The 26,786-nt window shown below is 44.7% G+C and overlaps 1 protein-coding gene across 1 annotated transcript; it reads right to left on the reverse strand.

Annotated features, from left to right (window-relative positions):
• Nucleotides 1-18,793: 18,793 nt before the first annotated feature.
• LOC123131460 (uncharacterized) lies at nt 18,794-21,773 on the reverse strand. Its single transcript, XM_044551132.1, has 3 exons — nt 20,147-21,773; nt 19,830-20,064; nt 18,794-19,280 (listed from the first exon to the last, which is right to left on the reverse strand). The coding sequence occupies exons 1-3, from the start codon at nt 21,731-21,733 to the stop codon at nt 19,027-19,029; spliced, it is 2,076 nt and encodes a 691-aa protein (XP_044407067.1). The 5' UTR covers nt 21,734-21,773; the 3' UTR covers nt 18,794-19,026.
• Between the last annotated feature and the right edge of the window lie 5,013 nt (nt 21,774-26,786).

A 26,786-nucleotide genomic window follows, 5' to 3' on the forward strand; every position in this document is an offset into this window, starting at 1 on the left:
AAAATCATGATGGAACTGTTGGATATTTTGATCTACAGTCTAAACTGTAGATGGCTGCTACAATACCAGCTATAGTAGGTCGGTTGCTATAGTGCAGCTATAGTAACTTGTTGAGTTGCACTAATCGGGGCAGCCCTCTCCAACCAGGTGTTGGCCCCTGATGCACAATGCACTCATGTATATAAACATAAGAGGAACTTTCTGGGGAGAAGTAACCAGCTACAACTATACGCTTCACTCTCTCCCTCACTTAAACTCTCTCTGAAAAAGCTACCGATCAAGCTCAAACACTGAAGAATCAGGAAGGGCCAAACACACATCAGATCAAACTCAAGGTGGTGAAGGTACAAGAAGAGAAGATGTCTGGATCTTCAAATCAAGGTAAAAGACCATCTTCTCATCTTGTTTGTTGGCTCAAGCTTAAGCTACTTATCCTGGAGATTATCATTGGTTATGCGAAAGATGACAGGGTCCTAACCCAATCCTCATTACCGTTGCCTGATGGGTCCGATGCCTTTTACTTAGCTAGGTTAGCCCGCACGCACACTGATCTCTCGTCACAAGTGGGCGATCCCATGATAACCACCATTAGGAATCACATATTCCCACAAAAATGTTAAGATTTAGCTCCTACGCCTTGAGAGATTGAACACTAAGGCTAATCTCCGTCCAAAAACCTTACAAGGTATGCTCGATCCATGTCCTTGATGCAACAATGCAGGTAAGGGCAGCTGAGCTGCCGACACCTATTATTCACATGCTGGGTTGGCTTGGCGTGCTCGGCAAGCTCAGCATGTGTGGCGTGTGGGCTGACATGGGACGCTACAAATGCGGAAGCGTTGAGAGGTCTAGAGACTTAGGCACTGCGACAACGGTCACCTACATAATTATCCTAGGATGTCACCTAACTCCAATCTGATACAAAAAAAAAAATGGGAAACTTAGTGGGAATGTGTTCTTATTTATTGATAGGCTTTTGGTTTATACATGACTAATAGCAGCGAGTGCTTGTCAAAAAGCTTTTGTAACTAATCATGTAGGGGATTTTGGCCTATTATCTAAAATTTTAGGTTTTTTTAATAACATGTAGTTTAACGTTTAGGGGACTGTTCAAAATAGCTAATAATTGGATTCCTTATAATGAAATTAACTCTTTTACTTACTACTTTATGTGCTTTTTCATTATTCCTTGGTGCGGTTGCAAAATCCGCACAATTCCCTCTTCATGCATGGTTACCCGATGCTATGGAAGGACCCACTCCTATTCCCTCTTCATGTAATGATTGAATTCTCCTACAACTAATTTTAGAAGGCCAAACGGTGCCGCTACCTCTTCTTCACATTACCATCGGGTGTTCTCCTCTTTCCATTGATCAAAACATCAAGGTAACAAAAAAAATAAAAAAAATGTGATGAATCTACAACATAGTAGTATGCTAATTTGGTCCTCCTAACCTTTCCCCATTACTATTATCCATGATCTAGATAGATAGATAGATGACTCACCTGATTAACACTTTTTTAGCGGTAACAATAAGGAAGAGGATTACTTAACACCAAACAACAAACAGGCGAGATCGATCGACCGAACGAGTGACCTACTTGTCCACGGCTCCCGCCACTGGCGAAGTGGGCATTGTAGGATCCTTCTCATCTTCCTGAACCGCCTTCCCCTTCTCCTCACAGTAGCCAACCCCGGGTCCGCGGACGGCGTGCAGGGTGCGGCTGAGCCTGTGAAGGCAATTGTCGGCGGCATGGGGGTCGGCTGACCCGAGGAGGGTGGCGGTCGTCTGAACGAGGTCCTCCGCACGGTCGCAACGCTAGTGGAAGGCATCAAGGCGGCGCTTCAGGTCCTCCAGCGCCGCCGCAAACTAGATTGGTTCTACATCATGTGGATGGATTTGTTGTTTACATAAGGTAAATTTAGAAATTAATTTTGCGCAAACAAGATTATATAGTGTTCTTGCCACAGAAACAACACCCTCGGTGCAAAAGTATATGACTAGCTATTGGTATCTTTCAATACTTTGAGAACTACATTTGGTGCTACATTATGTTGATGTATTTATTATTATGGCTAAACTCGAAATTAATCTTGTGTCATAAACCCCATGGGACCCAAAAACACCCTGGGGCCAACTAATATTCCATCAAATGGTTTTCCTCCAAATTCTGAATCGTGCAGCTGCACGACCCCGACGTGGCGAGTGCACCACTACACGACACACAAGCACCAAAGATGGTTTTTAAAAAGTTTGTCAAACAAACCCAAATGGGTCCAGCTTTTGAAAGGTTAGTTGATGTAGAACCAAAGTCGAGTCATGCAGTACCAAAGTTAGTTTTGAAAAAGTGTATCGAAAGATACCCAAACTGGGTCCAGATTTCTGAAAGTTTGTTGATGTAGCGCCAAAGTTACATCAGGTAGCATCAAAGTTGGTTTTGAAAAGTTTGGCAAAACATACCCAAATGTGGTCCAGCTTTCAAGAAGTTTGTCGATATAGCACCAAAGTTGGTTTTGCAAAAGTTTTTTTTTCCAAAACCAACTTTGGTGCTACATCAACCAACTTCTTGAAGGCTGGACCACATTTGGCTATGTAGCACCAAAAGGTGCATCATGTACCACTAAAGTTGGTTTTGAAAAAGTGATAAACTTTTTCAAAACCGACTTTGGTGCTACATGATAAACATTTTCAAAACCAACTTTGGTGTTACATGATGCAACTTTTCAAAACCAACTTTGGTGCTGCATGATGCAACTTTGGTGCTACATTAACCAACTTTCTGAAGGTTGTACCACATTTGGGTATGTTTCAGCAAACTTTTTTAATAGCAACTTTGGCGCTACATGTACCAACTTTCTGAAAGTTGGAACCCATTCAGGTATGTTTCGATGAACTCTTTCAAAACCAACTTTGGTGCTACATGGACCAACTTTGGTGCTAAATCAACAAACCTTTTGAAAGCTGGACCCCATTTGGGTTTGTTTCGACAAAAAATTTCAAAATAAACTTTGGTACTCATGATGCAACTTTGGTGTTATATCAACCACCTTTTTAAAATCTAGACCTCATTTAGGTATGTTTCGACAAACTTTTTGAAAACCAACTTTGGTGCTAAATGATGCAACTTTGGTGCTATGTACCATGATACAGATTAATCCCATGGCTCCCTTCCTCCTTGTTCCAGATCTAAATATGTTTAGAAATGTTTCATTACACACATGTACCATTTGTTTAGAAAAAACATATTTTATGACCATACAGCCCTATTATTTTGTAGAATACACATGAAACTGTAAATATGTCTGTCATTTTAATCTAAAGATGTCCTCGCAGTTGCGATGGCCACCATGCTAGTTGTACTGAACATCAAAAACACATCTAGGAGGAGAGATTACAACATTGTCTACTGCTTCAACAAATAATGGCCGAATTCTCTTACAACTGATTTTAGAAGACCGAACTGTGCCGGCACCTGTTCTTGACATTACCCTCGGGTGTTTTTCTCTCTCCACTGACGGAAACATAAGGTAAATTATTTCGAAAAAGGAAAATGCGATGGATCTAACAACATAGGAGTATGCTAATTCGGTCCTCCTATCCTTTCTCCATTCCTATCCATGATCTAGCTAGATAGATAGATAGATATGACTCGGCCGATTAACAAAATTTTAAGAGTAATAAATAACCTAGAGGATTAATTACTCAACGTCACATCCAACAACAACAGGCGAGATCGATGGATGGACCGATCGAACGAGTGACCTACTTGTCCTCGGCTCCGGCCACCACCGGCGAAGTGGGCGCCGCGGGATCCTTCCCATCTTCCTGAACCGCCATCCCCTTGTCCTCACCGGGAGCACCGACGGCGTGCAGGGTGCGGTCGAGCGCGTCAAGGCGATCGCCGGCGGCACGGGCGTCGGCGGGCCCGAGGCGGGCGGCGGCCGTGTGGACGAGGTCCTCCGCGCGGTCGCAGCACTCGTGGAAGGCGTCGAGGCGGCGCTTGAGGTCCTCCACCGCGGCGGCGCGGCCGGGCTCGCGGACGTGGGCTGCCGCGGCGTCCACCAGCGCGTCGTAGGCCGCTGCCATTGCGTCCACGGTGCTGTCCATCGTGATGCGGGTGGCGGTTACCGGCCCCTTGTGGGTCTCGATCTAGTGGTGTTGTGCTGAGTCGATCGGCTGGCTAGCGCACCCCTATATATACCCCTCCTGCTTTACTTTATGCTGTTTTTTTAGCTTTAATTTGTGATGTTTATCTCTTTATATGTATGTCTAGTCATTAGTACTTCTCCGATCCAAAATAATTTTGTACTAAAGTTAGTCTCCCTCCGTCGCTAAATAAGTTCTCAACCTTAGTATAACTTATTAAGTCACTATCTAAAAAAAACTTAAGTTAGTACAAAGTTGAAACACTTACTTTAAGATTGAGGGAGTACTAAGTATGCGTCAATTAATTGGAGTCCGGGGAGTAATATTTTTCTACATGATTTCTTTTTGCGGGAACATCTTTCTGCACGTTGAGCACTAAATTGGTGCTACATTATGTGGATGGCTTTGTTGTTTATAGAAGATAAATTTGGAAATTAATTTATGCTGTTTTCTAAGCTTTAATTTGTTGTGTTTATCTCTTTCTATGTATGACTAGTTATTAGTACTTCCTCCGATTTAAATTAATTAACGCACACTTAGTATAATTTTGCACTAAATTTGTATTGAGTATGCGTCAATTAATTAGGATTCGGAGGGAGTAAAATCTTTCTGCATGTTGAGAATTAAATTGGTGCTACTATGCAAAAAGAGGAGAGAATTAAATCGGTGCTACATTATGTGGATGGATTTGTTGTTTACAGAAGATAATTTTAGAAACTAATTTTGCGCCAAAAAGATGAGTGCAGGGTTTCGGTGCCCAGGCCTCATCTGCACCCGGTCAGAAAAAATATTACAAAAAAATTTAAAACAATTCTATTTTTTGCATGGTAGAAAATTTAGTGCGTGAGATCTGTTCCAATGTTTAAATCATTTGGACATCTGAGCAGCTCTCAGCAAAAAAGACAAATCGGGTCAGAACAGTGCATGAACAGTAAACCTTTTTATAGACCCCGAATTTGTCTTTTTTTTCCAAGATCTGCTTAGATGTCCAAATGATTTGAAAATTGGAGCGGACCTCACGTATCAAATTATCTACTATGCAAAAAATTGAATTTCTTTGAATTTTTCTAGTATTTGTTTTGACTTTTTCGTCGGCGTGGGTGCACATGAGCCTGGGCTCAGAAGCGAATTTTCACAAAAAAATTATATAGTGTCCGTGCCACATAAACAACATGCTCGGCGCAAAATTATATGACTAGCTATTGGTATCTTTCTATACTTTGAGAACTACATTTGGTGCTACATTATGTTGATATATTTATTATGGATAAATTTAAAAATTAATCTTGCGTTAGAAAAGTCATTTATGCCAAAAAATAGCACCCTTGGCCCAACTAATATTGCATCAATTTTTTTTCCAAATTGAAATTGTGCAGCTGCATAATCCCGGCGTGACAAGTGCACGCGCTACATGACAAACGACCACAGATCGCTAAATAAAAGCCTCTCCATCCCTTCGATGTCTCTCTCCTAGAAAAACACGGCTGCCTTTTCTCTGTTCATCCGTCACCATACCCTCTTCTCCCTCATTCCTACCTGATCCCCTTTCTCATTCCATTTGATGTCGAGCATGTAGGTCAAGTAGGCGTCGATGAAGGGGAGGAGTATGTCAGCGCCAATCCCTTGCAGTTGAAGGGGGCGGTGGTGGACGAGAGGAGTGTGGTGAGCAAATCGGATGTGGAGACACTGGCTTGCTAGAGCAACAACTCCACCACCTCCTTCTTCCTTTTTTCTTGGAGCTCGAGTGATGTTGTCGTCAGCTTCATGCGACCTCTTGCATCTCCATCAGGTTGTGGTAGATAGCGGCGCGTGTGCATCAGCCAAGAGACACGGGGTCCACCCCTAGTCGAAAAGCCACCGCACTGGAGTCACGCACAGAGGTAAGCGGTACTCTCCTTTTCATCCCCTCCCTCTATGATGTTGTACACCCACGTTTAATTAGGAAATTGGCATAGGCAACAACCGAATTTGCACATCGACTACTATACTGGCAAGGTAGTTGTAGTAGGAGGCTAGCAGTGAAAACTATACATCCATGAGTAGGTAGCAGAACCAAGCTTTGTGCTATGGGAGCCAACATTTGTACTACAAGAACCAACTTTAGTGCAATGAGAACCAACTCTTAGGAGGCTCACTATTCATGAAATAATTGGCATAGAGCTCTTGTAAGTTGGCCACCATGACTGCCAAATTGACTAACATGTACCCTAAGTTACCTATCATGGCTAATGAGTAGACTAACATCATCGAATTTTTGACCTACAATAGGTTTTTATGTCGTATGAATTTTAGTTTCCCTGGTAGGCAAGTTAGGAACCATGATAAGCAACTTTTACAATGTTGTAGGCAATTGAGCATCACCGGGGTAGGTGTAATGCCCCAGACACATCCATCGGTTATTGATCGTTACTCCTGGCTGCATCTAGACTGACCCCATAGATCAACACTAGTCTTTCTTGCGCACTTTGTCCTCACTCGTGCGCACCCGATACCAACTTCCTGGTTGGTCACCCATCCTGAAATTGCTTCAAGCTGAGCACGCTTAACTTTGGAGTTCTTTGCAAATGGGCTACTGGAAAAAAAGGAATTCCTTATTGATATGAATAGTCTATCATCCCTATTAAGCTTGGCTATCACAGTAGGCAACCCTATAGTGATGTGGAGGCCTTTGTTTTTGAGGTGGCTAACTTTCACAGTAGCATGGATAACTAATGGGCAATGGTATGCAATTCAGCATCACTAGTAGGTAGCTTCACTCTGTAGTACTAAAGTCGGTTGTTGTACCACCAAAGTTGCACCAAGTAGCAGCAAAGTTAATTTTGAAAAAAAGTTTGTTGAAACATACCCAAATGGGTTCTATCTCGAGGAAAGGTGCATCATGCAACACCAAATTTGCATCATGTAGCACAAAAGTTGGTTTTCAAATAGTTTTTTTAAGCATACCTAATTGTGGTCTGGCTTTTGGAAAGTTAGTTTTTTTAACATAGTCAGACGCAAGCGCTCATATACACGCGTATACACTCACCCCTATGAACGCACACACACGCACACCCTACCCCTATGAGCACCTTCGAAAGACTGAGCCGACATATCATCTTGAAATTTACGAAGTCACCGTAGGCACCTCGCCGTCGACGGGAACATCTCCTCCCACTGAATGCGCATCACCGAAAATTCTGAAATAAATCCAGGCATAAGGGCGTGTTTGGATGGATTCCACGCTGAGTTACGCCTTGCCTGGGCCGTGCCTGAAAAGTGTCTGGCCACTCTTTGGTTCATGCCCTAGAAAAGTTTGTGCTAGCCTGGCCTGGTGACCTTAGCAACCTATTTAGCCCGGAATGTGACCAGGCATGTTAATTAGCCTAGACCAGGCGCTCAAAAGAGGACGCCTGGGCTACTGCCTGGCGGTAATCAATGCTTGTTTTGACTGCGTTTTGTGCTTGTGGGCTTTTGACAGTGCTAGTACATCTTATTTTATGTTTTGCCAGGCCAGGCAACAACCAAATGTTGGGTAACGTAGTAATTTCGAAAATTTTCCTACGCACACGCAAGATCATGGTGATGCACAGCAACGAGAGGGGAGAGTGTTGTCTACGTACCAACGCAGACCGACTGCGGAAGCGATCACACAACGTAGAGGAAGTAGTCGTACGTCTTCTTCCCGATCCGACCGATCCAAGCACCGTTACTCCGGCACCTCCGAGTTCTTAGCACACGTTCAGCTCGATGACGTTCCTCGGGCTCCGATCCAGCAAAGCGTCGAGGAAGAGTTCCGTCAGCACGACGGCGTGATGACGATCTTGATGTACTACCGACGCAGGGCTTCGCCTAAGCACTACAACGGTATGATCGAGGTGGAATTTGGTGGCAGGGGGCACCGCACACGGCTAAGGAACGATCTCAAGGATCAACTTGTGTGTCTTGGGGTGCCCCCTGCCCCCGTATATAAAGGTTGGAGGAGGGGAGCCGGCCGGCCAAGGGAGAGGAGGCGCAGGGGAGTCCTACTCCCACCGGGAGTAGGACTCCTCCCCCCAATCCTAATCCAATTAGGACTCCTCGGGGGGGAAAAGAGAGAGAAGGGGGGCCGGCCCCTTATCCTATTCCTAATAGGACTCTAGGGGGGCGCCGGCCAGCTAGTGGGCTTCCCTTTTTTCTTTTCCACTAAGGCCCAATAGGCCCATTAGTCTCCCGGGGGGTTCCGGTAACCCTCCCGGTATTCCGGTAAAATCCCGATTTCACCCGGAACACTTCCGATGTCCAAACATAGGCTTCCAATATATCAATCTTTACGTCTCGACCATTTCGAGACTCCTCGTCATGTCCGTGATCTCATCCGGGACTCCGAACAACCTTCGGAACATCAAAATGCATAAACTCATAATAACTGTCATCGTAACGTTAAGCGTGCGGACCCTACGGTTCGAGAACAATGTAGACATGACCGAGACACGTCTCCGGTCAATAACCAATAGCGGGACCTGGATGCCCATATTGGCTCCTGCATATTCTACGAAGATCTTTATCGGTCAGACCGCATAACAACATACGTTGTTTCCTTTGTCATCGGTATGTTACTTGCCCGAGATTCGATCGTCGGTATCCAATACCTAGTTCAATCTCGTTACCGGCAAGTCTCTTTACTCGTTCCGTAATACATCATCTCACAACTAACATATTAGTTGCAGTGCTTGCAAGGCTTATGTGATGTGCATTACCGAGAGGGCCCAGAGATACCTCTCCGACAATCGGAGTGACAAACCCTAATCTCGAAATACGCCAACCCAACATCTACCATTGGAGACACCTGTAGTACTCCTTTATAATCACCCAGTTACGTTGTGACGTTTGGTAGTACCCAAAGTGTTCCTCCGGTAAACGGGAGTTGCATAATCTCATAGTTATAGGAACATGTATAAGTCATGAAGAAAGCAATAGCAACATACTAAACGATCGGGTGCTAAGCTAATGGAATGGGTCATGTCAATCAGATCATTCAACTAATGATGTGACCTCGTTAATCAAATAACAACTCTTTGTTCATGGTTAGGAAACATAACCATCTTTGATTAACGAGCTAGTCAAGTAGAGGCATACTAGTGACACTCTGTTTGTCTATGTATTCACACATGTATTATGTTTCCGGTTAATACAATTCTAGCATGAATAATAAACATTTATCATGATATAAGGAAATAAATAATAACTTTATTATTGCCTCTAGGGCATATTTCCTTCAGTCTCCCACTTGCACTAGAGTCAATAATCTAGTTCACATCGCCATGTGATTTAGCAGCAATAGTTTCACATCACCATGTGATTAACACCCATAGTTCACATCGTCATGTGACCAACACTCAAAGGGTTTACTAGAGTCAGTAATCTAGTTCACATATCTATGTGATTAACACCCAAAAAGTACTAAGGTGTGATCATGTTTTGCTTGTGAGATAATTTTAGTCAACGGGTCTGTCACATTCAGATCCGTAAGTATTTTGCAAAATTCTTTGTCTATAATGCTCTGCACTGAGCTACTCTAGCTAATTGCTCCCACTTTCCAGATTGTGACTTTATATTCATCTGGATCAGTGTCAAAAACTTGCATCGACGTAACCCTTTACGACGAACCTTTTTGTCACGTCCATAATCGAGAAACATATCCTTATTTCACTAAGGATAATTCTGACCGCTGTCCAGTGATCTACTCCTAGATCACTATTGTACTCCCTTGCCAAATCAGTGCAGGGTATACAATAGATCTGGCACACAGCATGGCATACTTTATAGAACCTATGAATGAGGCATAGGGAATGACTTTCATTCTCTTTCTATCTTCTGCCGTGGTCGGGCTTTGAGTTTTTACTCAACTTCACACCTTGTAACACAGGCAAGAAACTTTTCTTTGACTGTTCCGTTTTGAACTACTTCAAAATCTTGTCAAGGTATGTACTTATTGAAAAACTTATCAAGCGTCTTGATCTATCTCTATAGATCTTGAAGCTCAATATGTAAGCAGCTTTACCGAAGTCTTTCTTTGAAAAACTCCTTTCAAACACTCCTTTTATGCTTTACAGAATAATTCTACATTATTTCCGATCAACAATATGTCATTCACATATACTTATCAGAAATGCTGTAGTGCTCCCACTCACTTTCTTGTAAATACAGGCTTCACCGCAAGTCTGTCTAAACTATATGCTTTGATCAACTCATCAAAGCGTATATTCCAACTCCGAGATGCTTGCACCAGTCCATAGATGGATCGCTGGAGCTTGCACATTTTGTTAGCACCTTTCGGATTGACGAAACCTTCTGTTGCATCATATACAACTCTTCTTTAATAAATCTATTAAGGAATGCAGTTTTGTTTATCCTTTTGCCAGATTTCATAAAATGCGGCAATTACTAACATGATTCGGACAGACTCGAGCATAGATACGAGTGAGAAGCTCTCATCGTAGTCAACACCTTGAACTTTGTCGAAAACCTTTTGCGATAATTCTAGCTTTGTAGATAGTAACACTACTATCAACGTCCGTCTTCCTCTTGAAGATCCATTTATTCTCAATTGCTTGCCGATCATCAGGCAAGTCAACCAAAGTCCATACTTTGTTTTCATACATGGATCCCATCTTAGATTTCATGGCCTCAAGCCACTTTGCGGAATCTGGGCTCACCATCGCTTCTTCATAGTACGTAGGTTCATCATGATCTAGTAGCATGACTTCCAGAACTGGATTACCGTACCACTCTGGTGCGGATCTCACTCTGGTTGATCTACGTGGTTCAGTAGTATCTTGTCCTGAAGCTTCATGATCATCATCATTAGCTTCCTCACTAATTGGCATAGGTGTCGCAGAAATAGTTTTCTGTGATGTACTAATTTCCAATAAGGGAGCAAGTACAGTTACCTTGTCAAGTTCTACTTTCCTCCCACTCACTTCTTTCGAGAGAAAACTCCTTCTCTAGAAATTTTCCGAATTTAGCAACAAAAGTCTTGCCTTCGGATCTGTGATAGAAGGTGTATCCAATAGTTTCCTTTGGATATCCTATGAAGACACATTTCTCCGATTTGAGTTTGAGCTTATCAGGATGAAACTTTTCATATAAGCATCGCAACCCCAAACTTTAAGAAACGACAGCTTAGGTTTCTTGCTAAACCATAGTTCACACGGTGTCGTCTCAACGGATTTATATGGTGCCCTATTTAACGTGAATGCAGCTGTCTTTAATGCATGACCCCAAAAACGATAGTGGTAAATCGGTAAGAAACATCATAGATTGCACTATATCCAATAAAGTACGGTTATGACGTTCGGACACACCATTATGCTATGGTGTTCCAGGTGGCGTGAGTAGTGAAACTATTCCACATTGTTTTAATTGAAGACCAAACTCGTAACTCAAATATTTGTCTCCGCGATCAGATCGTAGAAGCTTTATTTTCTTGTCACGATGATTTTTCACTTCACTCTGAAATTCTTTGAACTTTTCAAATGTTTCAGACTTATGTTTCATCAAGTAGATATACTCATATCTGCTCAAATCATCTGTGAAGATCAGAAAATAATGATACCTGTCGCGAGTCTCAATATTCATCGGATCACATACATCAGTATGTATGATTTCCAATAAATCTTTTTCTCGCTCCATTGTTCCGAAGAACAGAGTCTTAGTCATCTTGCCCATGAGGCATGATTCGCAAGCATCAAGTGATTCATAATCAAGTGATTCCGAAAGCCCATCAGCATGGAGTTTCTTCATGCGCTTTATACCAATATGACCTAAACAGCAGTGCCACAAATAAGTTGCACTATCATTATTAACTTTGCATCTTTTGGTTTCAATATTATGAATATGTGTATTATTAAGATCGAGATCCAATGAACTATTTTCATTGGGTGTGTAACCATATTAGGTTTTATTCATGTAAATAGAACAACAATTTATTCTCTTACTTAAATGAATAACCGTATTACAATAAACATGATCAAATCATATTCATGTTCAACGCAAACACTAAATAACACTTATTTAGGTTCAACACTAATCCTGAAATTATAGGGAGTGTTCGATGATGATCATATCAATCTTGGAACCACTTCCAACACACATCGTTACTTCACCTTTAACTAGTCTCTGTTTATTCTGCAACTCCCGTTTCGAGTTACTACTCTTAGCAACTGAACTAGTATCAAATACTTAGGGTTTGCTATAAACACTAGTAAAGTACACATCAATAACATGTATATCAAATATACTTATGTTCACTTTGCCATCCTTCTTATCCGCCAATCACTTGGGGTAGTTCCGCTTCTAGTGACCAGTCCCTTTGCAGTAGAAGCACTTAGTCTCAGGGTCAAGATCAGACTTGGGCTTCTTCACTTGAGCAGCAACTTGCTTGCCGTTCTTCTTGAAGTTCCCCTTCTTCCCTTTGCCCTTTTCTTGAAACTAGTGGTCTTGTCAACCATCAACACTTGATGTTTTTCTTGATTTCTACCTTCGTTGATTTCAGCATCACGAAGAGCTTGGGAGTTGTTTCCGTTATCCCTTGCATATTATAGTTCATCACGAAGTTCTACTAACTTGGTGATGGTGACTAGAGAATTCTGTCAATCACTATCTTATCTGGAAGATTAACTCCCACTTGATTCAAGCGATTGTAGTACCTAGACAATCTGAGTACATGCTCACTAGTTGAGCGATTCTCCTCCATCTTTTAGCTATAGAACTTGTTGGAGACTTCATATCTCTCAACTCGGGTATTTTCTTGAAATATTTAACTTCAACTCCTGGAACATCTCATATGGTCCATGACGTTCAAAACGTCTTTGAAGTCCCGATTCTAAGCCATTAAGCATGGTGCACTAAACTATCAAGTAGTCATCATATTGAGCTAGCCAAACGTTCATAACGTCTGCATCTGCTCCTGCAATAGGTCTGTCACCTAGCGGTGCATCAAGGACATAATTCTTCTGTGCAGCAATGAGGATAAATCTCAGATCACGGATCCAATCCGCATCATTGCTACTAACATCTTTCAACACATTTTTCTCTAGGAACATATTAAAATAAACACAGGGAAGCAACAACGTGAGCTATTGATCTACAACATGATTTGCAAAATACTACCAGGACTAAGTTCATGATAAATTTAAGTTCAATTAATCATATTACTTAAGAACTCCCACTTAGATAGACATCCCTCCAATCCTCTAAGTGATCACGTGATCCAAATCAACTAAACCATAACCGATCATCACGTGAGATGGAGTAGTTTTCAATGGTGAACATCGTTATGTTGATCATATCTACTATATGATTCACGCTCGACCTTTCGGTATCCGTGTTCCGAGGCCATATCTTCATATGCTAGGCTCGTCAAGTTTAACCTGAGTATTCTGCGTGTGCAAAACTGGCTTGCACCCGTTGTAGATGGACGTAGAGCTTATCACACCCGATCATCACGTGGTGTCTGGGCACGACGAACTTTGGCAACGGTGCATACTCAGGGAGAACACTTCTTGATAATTTAGTGAGAGATCATCTTATAATGCTACCGTCAATCAAAGCAAGATAAGATGCATAAAAGGATAAACATCACATGCAATCAATATAAGTGATATGATATGGCCATCATCATCTTGTGCTTGTGATCTCCATCTCCGAAGCACCGTCATGATCACCATCGTCACCGGCGTGCCACCTTGATCTCCATCATAGCATCGTTGTCGTCTCGCCAATATTATGCTTCCACGACTATCACTACCGTTTAGTAATAAAGTAAAGCATTACATCGCGATTGCATTGCACACAATAAAGCGACAACCATATGGCTCCTGCCAGTTGCCGATAACTCGGTTACAAAACATGATCATCTCATACAATAAAATCAGCATCATGCCTTGACCATATCACATCACAACATACCCTGCAAAAACAAGTTAGACGTCCTCTACTTTGTTGTTGCAAGTTTTACGTGGCTGCTACGGGCTTAAGTAAGAACTCATCTCACCTACGCATCAAAACCACAACGATAGTTCGTCAAATAGACTCCGTTTTAACCTTCTCAAGGACCGGGCATAGTCACACTTGGTTCAACTAAAGTTGGAGAGACAGTCTTCCGCAAGCCATCTATGTGCAAAGCACGTCGAGGGAACCGGTCTCGCGTAAGAGTACGCGTAAGGTTGGTCCGGATCGTCTCAACCAACAATACCGCCGAACCAAAGTATAACATGCTGGTAGGCAGTATGACTTGTATCGCCCACAACTCACTTGTGTTCTACTCGTGCATATAACATCAAACCATAAAACCTAGGCTCGGATGCCACTGTTGGGTAACGTAGTAATTTCGAAAATTTTCCTACGCACACACAAGATCATGGTGATGCACAGCAACGAGAGGGGCGAGTGTTGTCTACGTACCAACGCAGACCGACTGCGGAAGCGATCACACAACGTAGAGGAAGTAGTCGTACGTCTTCTTCCCGATCCGACCGATCCAAGCACCGTTACTCCGGCACCTCCGAGTTCTTAGCACATGTTCAGCTCGATGACGTTCCTCGGGCTCCGATCCAGCAAAGCGTCGAGGAAGAGTTCCGTCAGCACGACGGCGTGATGACGATCTTGATGTACTACCGACGCAGGGCTTCGCCTAAGCACTACAACGGTATGATCGAGGTGGAATTTGGTGGCAGGGGGCACCGCACACGGCTAAGGAACGATCTCAAGGATCAACTTGTGTGTCTTGGGGTGCCCCCTGCCCCCGTATATAAAGGTTGGAGGAGGGGAGCCGGCCGGCCAAGGGAGAGGAGGCGCAGGGGAGTCCTACTCCCACTGGGAGTAGGACTCCTCCCCCCAATCCTAATCCAATTAGGACTCCCCGGGGGGGAAAAGAGAGAGAAGGGGGGCCGGCCCCTTATCCTATTCCTAATAGGACTCTAGGGGGGCGCCGGCCAGCTAGTGGGCTTCCCTTTTCTCTTTTCCACCAAGGCCCAATAGGCCCATTAGTCTCCCGGGGGGTTCCGGTAACCCTCCCGGTATTCCGGTAAAATCCCGATTTCACCCGGAACACTTCCGATGTCCAAACATAGGCTTCCAATATATCAATCTTTACGTCTCGACCATTTAGAGACTCCTCGTCATGTCCGTGATCTCATCCGGGACTCCGAACAACCTTCGGAACATCAAAATGCATAAACTCATAATAACTGTCATCGTAACGTTAAGCGTGCGGACCCTACGGTTCGAGAACAATGTAGACATGACCGAGACACGTCTCCGGTCAATAACCAATAGCGGGACCTGGATGCCCATATTGGCTCCTACATATTCTACGAAGATCTTTATCGGTCAGACCGCATAACAACATACGTTGTTTCCTTTGTCATCGGTATGTTACTTGCCCGAGATTCGATCGTCGGTATCCAATACCTAGTTCAATCTCGTTACCGGCAAGTCTCTTTACTCGTTCTGTAATACATCATCTCACAACTAACATATTAGTTGCAGTGCTTGCAAGGCTTATGTGATGTGCATTACCGAGAGGGCCCAGAGATACCTCTCCGACAATCGGAGTGACAAACCCTAATCTCGAAATACGCCAACCCAACATCTACCATTGGAGACACCTGTAGTACTCCTTTATAATCACCCAGTTACGTTGTGACGTTTGGTAGTACCCAAAGTGTTCCTCCGGTAAACGGGAGTTGCATAATCTCATAGTTATAGGAACATGTATAAGTCATGAAGAAAGCAATAGCAACATACTAAACGATCGGGTGCTAAGCTAATGGAATGGGTCATGTCAATCAGATCATTCAACTAATGATGTGACCTCGTTAATCAAATAACAACTCTTTGTTCATGGTTAGGAAACATAACCATCTTTGATTAACGAGCTAGTCAAGTAGAGGCATACTAGTGACACTCTGTTTGTCTATGTATTCACACATGTATTATGTTTCCGGTTAATACAATTCTAGCATGAATAATAAACATTTATCATGATATAAGGAAATAAATAATAACTTTATTATTGCCTCTAGGGCATATTTCCTTCACCAAACAGCCCTAGTCTACGGCAACCTGACCAGGCAGGAAATCGAGTAAAACCAGGCTGGAGCCAGGCAACATTTTTTCCCAGGCACGAAGCTGAGGGTATGAACCAAACTGACCCTAAATGCGAGCACTAGGATTTGAACCCTGGTGGGCTGGGGATACCACAATCCCTTTAACCATCCAACCACAGGTTGGTTCACTTGGAAAGTTGGTTGGTGTAACACCAAAGTTGCATCATGTAGCACCAAAGTTGGTTTTCAGAAATTTGTCGGAACATACCCAAATGGGGGTCTAACTTTTGGAAAGTTGGTTGATGTAGCATTAAAGTTGCATCATGTGCCACCTAAGATGGTTTTGAAAAAGTTTTTCGAAAGAAACACAAACGGGGTGCAACTTTTGAAAGGCTAGTTGATGTAGAACCAAAGTTGGGCCATGTAATACCAAAGTTGGTTTTGAAAAAGTTTGTGGAAGTATATCCAAATGGGGTCCAGCTTTCGGAATGTTTGTTGATGTAGCACCAAATTTACATCGGGTAGCACCAAAGTTGGTTTTGAAAAAGTTTGCCAAAACATGTCCAAATGCAGTCCAGCTTCAAGAAGGATGTGGCACCCAATTTTCATCTTGTAGTGCCAAAGTTGGTTTGCAACAGTTTGTGGCACATTTTTTAGGAAGTTGGCAAAATATTTCAAACACAACTTTGGTGGTACATCAACCAACTTCCTGAAAGTTGAACCATATTTGGCTATGTAGCACCAAAGTTGGTTTCGAAAAAAAACTTTTTTCAAAACCAACTTTGGTGCTACATGATGCAACTTTTCAAAACCAACTTGGCTTGCCGCATATGGTCCTAGCCACGATATTATCAGCATAAGAATTTTATTTTATTTATTATCAGGTTGCCTAAAAAATAGTACCCTCATTATTCAATGTCAATGATAATGATAATAATAATGTCAAAGATTGTATGTCATGAAGTACTAAAGATTTCATGCATCATGTTTGCATGGTGAGTATTTTGAATCGCATATTCTCATATATGTTGGTTGTGAAGGATGGTTGTGACCAATACATAACTTTTGTTACACCAGCTCAAATATAATGCAAATAAAGTTGAAGAAAATGTTTCTGATGAGAACATCTTAAAGCTACAAAAGGAGCATATTTTAGTTAATAAGAGATTGTAATTATTTGGGATAATGCTGAATAATATGAGAAGTGAAATCTTAATGTTTCTGGAGTACTACATGGTTACAATTTTCTATGTACGTGGTGATCACGTGTAGTTTAAGTTTTTACATGTATGTCATGTACGACTAACAAAGAAACTAAGGGCCTGCTCGGAACTCCTCCCACTCAGAGCTTCTCCAACTCCACGTGCAGAGCCGGGCCGAACGTCTCAGCTCCGTGGAGTGGGCTTCACGAAGCCTTCTGATTCTCTAGTGCAAAATCCCGAAGCTGCTCAAGCCCATCTTCATGAAAATGGAGAAGCGAGGAGTTCTGCATAATTACAGTGCATAATCCCACTGCCAAGTCGAAAAATGATTCGCAAGGCTCGTCCCGGACGCATCTCTCTCGACAGTTCCTTTGTTCCTCTTCCTAGCGCTAACCCTAGCCGCTGGCACGACCACTGCGACCACCGCTGCCAGTCCGTCACCTGCCGCTGCTCCTATCTGGTGGCAGCTCAAGCCGTTCCAGGCCCATCCCCGCCAGACCCCGTCCATTCAGGGTAGTTATCTCGATGCCAGCCAAGAGCAGCGAGCTCACCGGAAAGCCCAACCCGACGTGGCTACGCCATTGACGCCCGAGCCAGGAGTAGTATCCTGAACAGGGCTGGTTCCAGCGGGCCAAAAGTGGTGCTGAAAAGGCCAACTGTCTCCACAGTGCCAGCCGAAGGTGGCGAGGGGGAGAAGCTGCACTCGGTGCAGAACGGATGGGATTTGCCAGGTGAAGTGGGAAGCTACATCGAGAAGCTCAATTTGAGGAGTTTTGTGAAGCTGGAGGGGATCCGAACACGCCCTAAGAAGCCAAGCTTTCTGCGACCCAGTGAGCTATGGATTGCATTGTGTGCTCAACCCTGCCATGCACTGGTAAAAATTAACATTGTAGCCAAAGTGTCTGTTGTTATAACCCTTGTGGTGTCTAATTCCTAGAGAGAGATAGAGAGCCTTAGTAGCTCTGAGTGGGTAGTATGTATTCCCCTGTCCGGCTCTGCTGACAAGTAATTTGTGATGGAGGGAGAAATATCTAGGAAGCCGTGTGTGGAGTTTGCCATATGTCACCAACAGCACAAAAAAAGAAATTAATTTTGCAATACTAGAGCAGAAACTCTACAATAAGTGATGATGCTTCTAAAGGGTTGCAGCAAGACATTATTTCAAGAAAACAATCTAGGGTTTGCCTCGGCTAACATTTGATCATCTAGTCCCTTGAGCAAAGAATATATATACTGCCAGTAAAATGAGATAGATCTAGACTAAAACTGCAAGGTACTACTACTACTCAGAGAGACAAAAATTAAAACAGATTTGCCTCAATTTGGTGCCAAACTGGAACAAACAATACGCACACCACCTGAAATATGTCGGCTAGATGACTAATTAGAGGAGTATAAAGGTTCACCCAAACTGGAACAAACAATACGCACACCAACCAAAACTTCAGGCAGGCAGCTTAAGCATCAATCAAATGTTCAGCATCGATCCAACAGATGACTAATTTAGAGGATTATAAAGGTTCTAGATGGAACAAAATACAATATGACGACACATGTTACTGATAAATAGATGGTGGTTTTCATCAGATGAGCCATGTATGTGTGTGCTTAATTTATGTCATCCAATGGCACGTCCTCTTGGAGTCCAGGGTCGCAGGTGTAATCGCCGTAGATCCGGTCCTCCTCCAGATTATCCAAACTCAAGGTTATATAATAGCTGCCAGAGATCATTTCATTGTTGGCGCGTTGTCTTTCCCCGCAGAGCATCTTCTCAAACTCTTTGTCACGCCCCAGGAAACTCTCCTTGGTCGGGTGCACGATGGTCCTCCCTCTGGACTCACAATAAAGGCAACGGACTTGCTCTGCCACGCATACACACACATGCAACAGACGGACTTTATTATATGGGTGAGATTTAACCAAGTCTTAATCAAGTGATATAACATGCAAGACTGTTAGACTTCATTAAGTCTTAGTCTAGTGAGACTGGATTTTCTACTCTCGGGTGTACTACACCCGAGTTAGCAAAAAATTTGAAATAAGTTTATCAAACGAAATTTAAAAAAATCTGTAATTTTGCTACATCAAACTTTATCATATGTTTGAGGTTCTTGTCAAGTTTCATCGAAAAATAACATCCGAGGAGCTCTCGCTGGGTTCCTCAGATGTTATTTTTGGTGAGAGCTCCTCAGATGTTATTTTTAGATGATAATTTTTCATGTCCCAAAATTTCAGATTTTTTGGACAATGTTTGATCACATTTTTTCAATCTTTTGCTAACACTCGGGTGTACTACACCCGAGAGTAGCCACTACTTTCCGCTGTTATTACATATATACTAGTTCTGGATTGTATAAAAACTAAACTGATGACAGAGAGCAAAGCTAAACGATAGATAGATAACATCATACCAGTGCCTGGAAGTGGCATAGCCACAGGGCAGCACAACAGCACCTCCTTAGAGCCGATGTTGCTACACTCGGCAAAGAAGAGCTCTGGAGATGTGCCTGCTGCTGCAGTCTGGGTGGCGAGGAAGTTGATGTGGGAGCAAAGGCACGTGGCATCGAAGGGCTTCGTTGGGTTCGCACAGCCACCCGCGTACTCATTGACACCGCACACAACATGGACCTCGTAGCTGGGCTGTACCTGCTAGCAATCAAGTTGTTGCAGATTGTTTTGATGATGTACATCCAGCAAGTCGATCTGTGTAAAAGAGCAAGCAAGTTACCTGGAGTTTCTTGTTGTACATCTCGATTGCAGATTTCGCCATTCCCACGGCGCTATTGTGCTCGATCCAGAAGTTGACTATCGTTCTCATTACACCATTGTAAGCCCAGGGGCCTAACACGTTGGTGTTTTTTGTTTCTTGTGCAGGTTTGCAGTTGGCAAGAGATTGGAAGTAGGCCGGAAACAATGGGCGGACGTTGGCAGGTTCTTTGTGCTCGAGGAGATCCGAGAAGCCTTTCAGCATGGAATTAGATGGCCCGAGGAAGTTGGCCTGTTCAAGAGGCTTGGGGTGGCGTGCGGCATTGGCAGCGGCCACGTAGGCTTCGGCTTCTTCGACACCGCCATCGTGATCATCGGCCTTTTGGAGATAGGCCCCGGCCAGCTGCAGTCGTTGCATGGCTTCGCCCGGCGTGAGGGCGGGGTGGCGGGTGCAAAGGAAGGAGATGAGGCCATATAGGGACCGGAGTGCGACCCGCAGCAGGGCTCTGGTGCTGATGGCCTCGATCTCCATCTTTTTCTCTAGCTTTAGAGGGTAGGCTTGGGCATACCAGAGGGTATTAACGATGATGTTGGAGACGGGGTCGAGCGGCCCGTAGCAGTGGCCGGCGTGGAGCAGGCTGTAATGGTACTGGTGCGAGCCCCGCAGCTTGTCCTTGGGCAGCCAGGCAAGGGCCTCCAGATAGTATCCATGGATGGTGGTGAGAAGCACACGCCTCAGAGTCGGCAGCAGCGGTACTTGCATCTCCATCTCTGCATGGTTATTCAGGTTGCTTCCATGTCGTTTAGAGGCAAGCTTCCAGGCTTCCTCCAGGACAAGAGCAGGTGGTTCAGGTTGCTCAAGTAGTTCCCAGATGTCGATGATCAGACCGGGGTCTCGGGCTGCGTAGGGTGATGAAAGCAGTGTGTTGATCTTGCACAGAGAAGGGGACAGTATCTTCCACGCCAGAGCAAACTTGCGCGGGTCGTGGTGCTGGGCGGCGGCGGCGGCACACCTGAGCGCCATTCCGACGGCGGCCGCGGTGGTGTCAGACTGGAAACCGAAGGTCCGCTCCATCCCGCGGTGCTTGATGACGAGGCCGGCGGCGACGAGGGGGTCCAGATCGGCCTTGTTGAGATACCACACGGCCCTGTAGTTGGTGAGGTAGGGGAAGAGGGCCACCAGGAAGGCGACCAGGCCGTCGACCGACCGCTCGAAAATGCACCGTAGCATCGGCCGCCGACGACCACGCGAGTAGTCCTCCTCTTCCTCCTCCAACGCTAGGGCCAGGTCGGTTTGGGCGATTGCTTCGCTGACGACGATGTTGGAGACCGGATCTAGTAGGCCGAAGCAGAAGCCTTCGTCGATGATCTTCACCCGGTCGTAGTAGCGCTGGATCTTGGCGATGAGCTCCTTTTTCATCCCCCCTTCCAGATCTTGGTCCGCCGCTGATTCGTCGTCCCAATGACCTAGATTGTCTGGACCATAGATCCGTTGCTGGGTTATGGGGTCATCAGGGATGCCAGTGCCGGTGCCCGTGCCGGTGCCGGTCTGGCGGTTGAGGAAGCAAAGGCGGCTGCCGGCGTCAGGGCTCCTGCTGCGGCGGAACATAGCGGCCGGGGGGGTCGAGGAGGGTGGGTGGGTGACGAGTACGTTTGGGAAACGCTGCCTGTCAGCCGTCTGGTGGGTAGTTTTTCGCCATGTCCGTTCATTTTTCTTTCCATCCAACGGGTGCATGTGCCGTCCATACCTAAACTATAATCCCATAAATCACGCTGATTGCCGTTTATTGCTAGCGGAGACCATATATATGTCGTTCAACCAAAAAGAAACTGCCTCCTCCATCTATTTCTTCGGCAGCTGGGTATTATTTGACAAATCTGGCCCTTTATTGAAACTAATGTCACGTCCGGCCCAAGACGACCTCGCCTAGAGAATCTGTTCATCGACTTTCTCTCCCCTAAGGAAAAAGCTAGGGTTTTCTCTCCCCTAGCGAAAAAGTTAGGGTTCTCTCGCTACCGGCGGCCACACCGGAATTTCCCTCTCCCCCGGACGGATCCCCTCCGCTATCCCTCCTCTCACTCGGGCTGCTCCGCGGCCTTGTATACGAGAGGGATCGGGGGTGGGTTTGGGACAGGAAGACACTAGGGTTTGTGCATCACGATCTGTTCGGCGACCATGGAGGACGAAGTGCCTGGTTCGCAGAGGAAGGGGACGAAGGAGAGTACAGAAGATCTCTTGGCTCGTCTGAATCTACAGGAAGAAGAGGATGACGACTTCATCTGGGAAGAGGAGCTCCCTGATCTAAGGTCTGCAACTAAGTGGCTAGCGATTGCTAGGGTTCATACCCCAAAAACTTTCAGTCCGAGCGCGCTCTATGGGGACATGCGAGCAGCGTGGAATCCAGCAAAAACTGTGAGTTGGAGGAGGATCAATGAGAACCTTTTCACTGCGCAGTTCGGGTGCTTAGCAGATTGGAACAAGGCAATGTTTGAAGGACCATGGCTTTTCAAGGGACAGACAGTCATAATGAAGGAGTATGATGGATTTAAAAATCCTGAGTCAATCCAGTCGGACAAACTCACAGTGTGGGCGCAGATCCATCGCCTCCCAGATAACTTCTTAATTGAACGGGCAGTTCGAGGTATGGCTTCGCGCATTGGTGAGGTGGAGGAGATTCAGTTAAGGCTACCAGCTGGTTTCTTCGGGGAATTTGTCCGCGTAAAAGTTAGTATTGACATCAATGCCAAGATAAAGCGTTTTGTGACGGGAAAGAAGGGGGACGAAAGAGTTCGCTATCAAGTGAAGTATGAGAAGCTACCCACCTTCTGTTTCAATTGTGGCGAATTCGGTCGCTGGTATGAAGAGTGTGGGGACGGTGAGCATGATGTATCGTCTTTTGAATGGGGGGAGTTTGTGCTAGCTGATGCTTTCAGAGCGGGGCATGATGGCCGTGGTGTGGCGGGACCCCAGAGAGGTCGTGCTACAAGAGGTGGGGCAGGAGGCAGAGGAAGGGGGAGAGGCACATACAACCCCAACCAGAGCTGGCGTTTTAACGCACAAAATCAGACTCCGGTGAATGCTGGGGGGAGAATGGAAACTGATAAGGGAACGGTTGATGTTGATGCTGCTGGCCAAGAGAATGTCTCAAGGATAGTAAAGGATAGTATGCAGCCACAGAAGCGCCTCTCTGTTGAAAATACTTCAAGTTCTATCTCGGCAGGGCAAAGTGAGCTTAATTCTGGAGCAGGGGTCGATGGGGCAAATCCATTGGCAATGGTGGTGGCGACGGCCCAGCTTTCTGTACCCCCACTACCCCCAGTTTACGTCTCACCACGCAAACAAAATAAGAGATACAAACATGGGGAGGAAGGCAAAGGACAAGCGGGTGTAAATGTTGGTACTAGCGTTGGGGGCCCTGGAATGGCAACTTCTTCAAATACATCGGCGACCTCTGGACGGGAGGATCGCCGGGACCAATGAAAACCCTAGCGTGGAATTGCCGTGGGATGCTCTCTCCCATGGCAATTCGAGAGCTCTTGGACCTCCAAGGGCGGCTGAGAGCAGATGTGGTCTTTCTGTCGGAATCACATCTAAATAATGACAAGGCGGAGATTTTAAGGGTTAAGTTAGATTTTGATTGTTTCCATTTAGTGGCTAGTGACGGACGTGCTGGTGGGCTTGTACTCTATTATAATTTATCAAATGAAGTGATTCTGAATTACTCCTCGGATAATGTTATAGATGGCATAGTGATGGACAGAAACTCACCATCTTGGCGTATTACAGGGTTCTATGGAGAACCGAGCTGGGAGAGAAAGTATCTCTCATGGACGTACATCAAAGATATTCATGCAAACAATTCTGGGCCATGGATGATCCTTGGCGACTTTAATGAAATCACCAACATGAGTGAAAAGGAAGGTGGTAATAACCGGCCTGATCACTATATGCGGGACTTTAGAGACTGTATTGATGACTGTGGGTTACAGGAAGTAATGGTGATAGGAGATACATTCACATGGAGTCGTGGACCGATCAGAGAGCGACTTGACAGGGCTCTATGTAATGAAATGTGGGCAGAAAAATTTCCTTTTGCAGGACTGGTACACGAACACCATACCCACTCTGACCATAGGCCTATTCTGCTCGATACGGAGTATTTCAAACCGATGTTGATGCAGCAGCAGCAGTAGACCCGGAAAAGAATGTTCAAAGCACGGTGGTTGGAAGAAGGGATAGTGAACGAGATAGTAAACACAGCTTGGGAGCGAGCCAAGTTAGCTGGGCTAGGCCCGTCCCTTGCGGGTCGGACCAAGGCAGTATTGAAGGACTTGCATATGTGGGATCGTGAGACCCTAAAGAGCCCTAAGAAGAGAATAAATAAGTTAAAGAAAGATCTGGAGAAATTAAGAAGCGGACCGAACACTCCTGAAAACAGACAGAGAATGAAAGATATCCAAGTCCTAATTGAAAACCTACTGGATCAAGAAGAGTTGATTTGGCTCCAACGTGGAAGGGCAAACTGGTTGCTGCATGGGGACCGTAATACAACTTTTTTCCATAGAGCGGCTGCGGCTCGCAAGAAGAGGAATTGCATTAAGAGGTTGTTGGATGACACTGGAGTATGGAAGGACAGAGAGGAGGACATCAATCTAATTATCTCAGAATACTTTTCAGCTTTGTTTACAGCACAGGTTCAGCAGCCGGACCTTAATGTGTTGTCAAAGGTACAACCTCGTGTTACTGCTGCCATGAACGAAGCTCTTATGGCCCCCTATACGGCAGAAGAGGTTAGGAAAGCTTTGTTCTCGATCGGTGATTTTAAAGCCCCTGGACCTGACGGGCTACATCAGTTTTCTATAAGAGGTTTTGGCCAATGTTAGGGGATGATCTTGTTATGGAAGTTCTGGGTGCAGTTAACTCACAGGAGATCCCACCGGGATGGAATGAAACTACTATTGTGATGATCCCTAAGGTAAACACTCCTGAGCAAGTCACACAATTTAGACCTATTAGTTTGTGCAATGTGGTCTATAAAGTTATCTCAAAGATGATTGCTATAAGACTGAAAAGTTTGCTTCCTGAAATCATTAGTCCCACACAAAGTGCTTTTGTTCCGGGGAGACTCATCACGGATAATGTCTTGATAGCTTATGAGAGCCTCCATGCAATTAAACAGAAGAAAAAAGGCAAGGAGGGATGGTGTGCAGTTAAATTGGACATGCACAAGGCCTATGATCGTGTAGAATGCGTTTTCTTGGAGGCAATGCTTCTAAAAGTGGGGTTTAGAGCTGATTGGGTCCGAATGATTATGGCCTGTGTGTCGTTTGTGGAATACAGAGTGAGGTACAACTCGGTTGAAACAGATACAATCAAACCATCACGTGGACTCCGCCAAGGTGACCCTCTGTCACCCTACTTATTCTTATTGGTTACGGAGGGTCTGTCAGCACTTCTTAATCATGCAGAGCAATCAGGCTGAATTGTGGGAATCCAGGTTTGTCGAAATGCGCCCTCAGTTACAAATCTCTTGTTTGCAGATGACTCCTTAATTCTTATGAAAGCAAATGTTTCGAATGCGATATGCTTAAAATCTGTCCTGGATGCTTACTGTGGGGCTTCTGGCCAGTTGGTGAGTTTGGGTAAATCTAGTATTTTTTTAGCCCTAGCACAGATACAAACACCAAGACTCAGGTGTGCACTACTCTGAATATTATGATGGAGGCGCTGAATGACACATATTTGGGATTACCCACTACCCTAGGACTGGATAAAACAGACAGCTTTCAATACTTGATTGATCGGTTGATTGTGAAACTTACAGGATGGAAGGAAAAGTGTCTGTCTTCGGGAGGCAAGGAAGTGCTTATCAAATCTATTGCACAAGCCATACCAACGTACGCGATGTCGGTTTTCAAAATTCCTAAGAAAATTTGTAAAGGAATTATAGACGCGATATCTCGTTACTGGTGGGGCGATGACGCATCACATAAGAGAATGCACTGGTTTGCCTGGTGGAAGATGTGCTTACCAAAGTGTAGAGGAGGAATGAGGTTCAGAGATATTCATTGCTTTAACTTGGCATTGCTGGCAAAACAAGCATGGCGACTTATTGAAAACCCCGAATCTCTTTGTGCACAGATTCTTAAAGCAAAATATTACCCTGATGAGGAACTTATGAATGCTAGTCTGAAAAAGAAGGCCTCTTATACATGGCAAAGTATAATGGCTGGTGTGGAGACCTTGAAACATGGGCATATTTGGAGGGTGGGAGATGGTCAAAAAATAAAAATTTGGGAAGATAGTTGGATCCCACAATCTCCCACCAGGAAAGTAATCTCTGTTAGAGGGAATCATCTCCTCTCTCGGGTGTCAGAGCTTATAGATCTAGTGTCAGGTGACTGGGATTCGGGGCTGATAAACCAAACATTTTGCAGTGTTGATGCTCAGAGAATTCTTGCAATTCCACTACCAATATATGAAATGACAGACTTTTTAGCTTGGAGTTTCACTAAAACAGGTGGGTTCACCGTAAGATCAGCATACCACGCCACCTGGGAGTCAAAGTTTGGGGGCAATCTGCAAGGTGCAGCGAGTCTTCCTCGCCAACACCTACATGGGATTCGGTGTGGAGCTTGAGCTGCCCAGCAAAGGTAAAAAA

The sequence above is a fragment of the Triticum aestivum genome, chromosome 6A (genome assembly GCF_018294505.1).
Source record: "Triticum aestivum cultivar Chinese Spring chromosome 6A, IWGSC CS RefSeq v2.1, whole genome shotgun sequence".
In the NCBI taxonomy this organism is placed as follows: Eukaryota; Viridiplantae; Streptophyta; class Magnoliopsida; order Poales; family Poaceae; genus Triticum; species Triticum aestivum.

Coding starts and splice junctions, on each gene's coding strand:
- LOC123131460 (XM_044551132.1), bottom strand. CDS start 21,733: ATGTTCCGCCGCAGCAGGAGCCCTGACGCCGGCAGCCGCCTTTGCTTC. Junction 20,065..20,146: donor TGTACAACAAGAAACTCCAG/GTAACTTGCTTG, acceptor GATTGCTAGCAG/GTACAGCCCAGCTACGAGGT. Junction 19,281..19,829: donor TATGCCACTTCCAGGCACTG/GTATGATGTTAT, acceptor TATGCGTGGCAG/AGCAAGTCCGTTGCCTTTAT.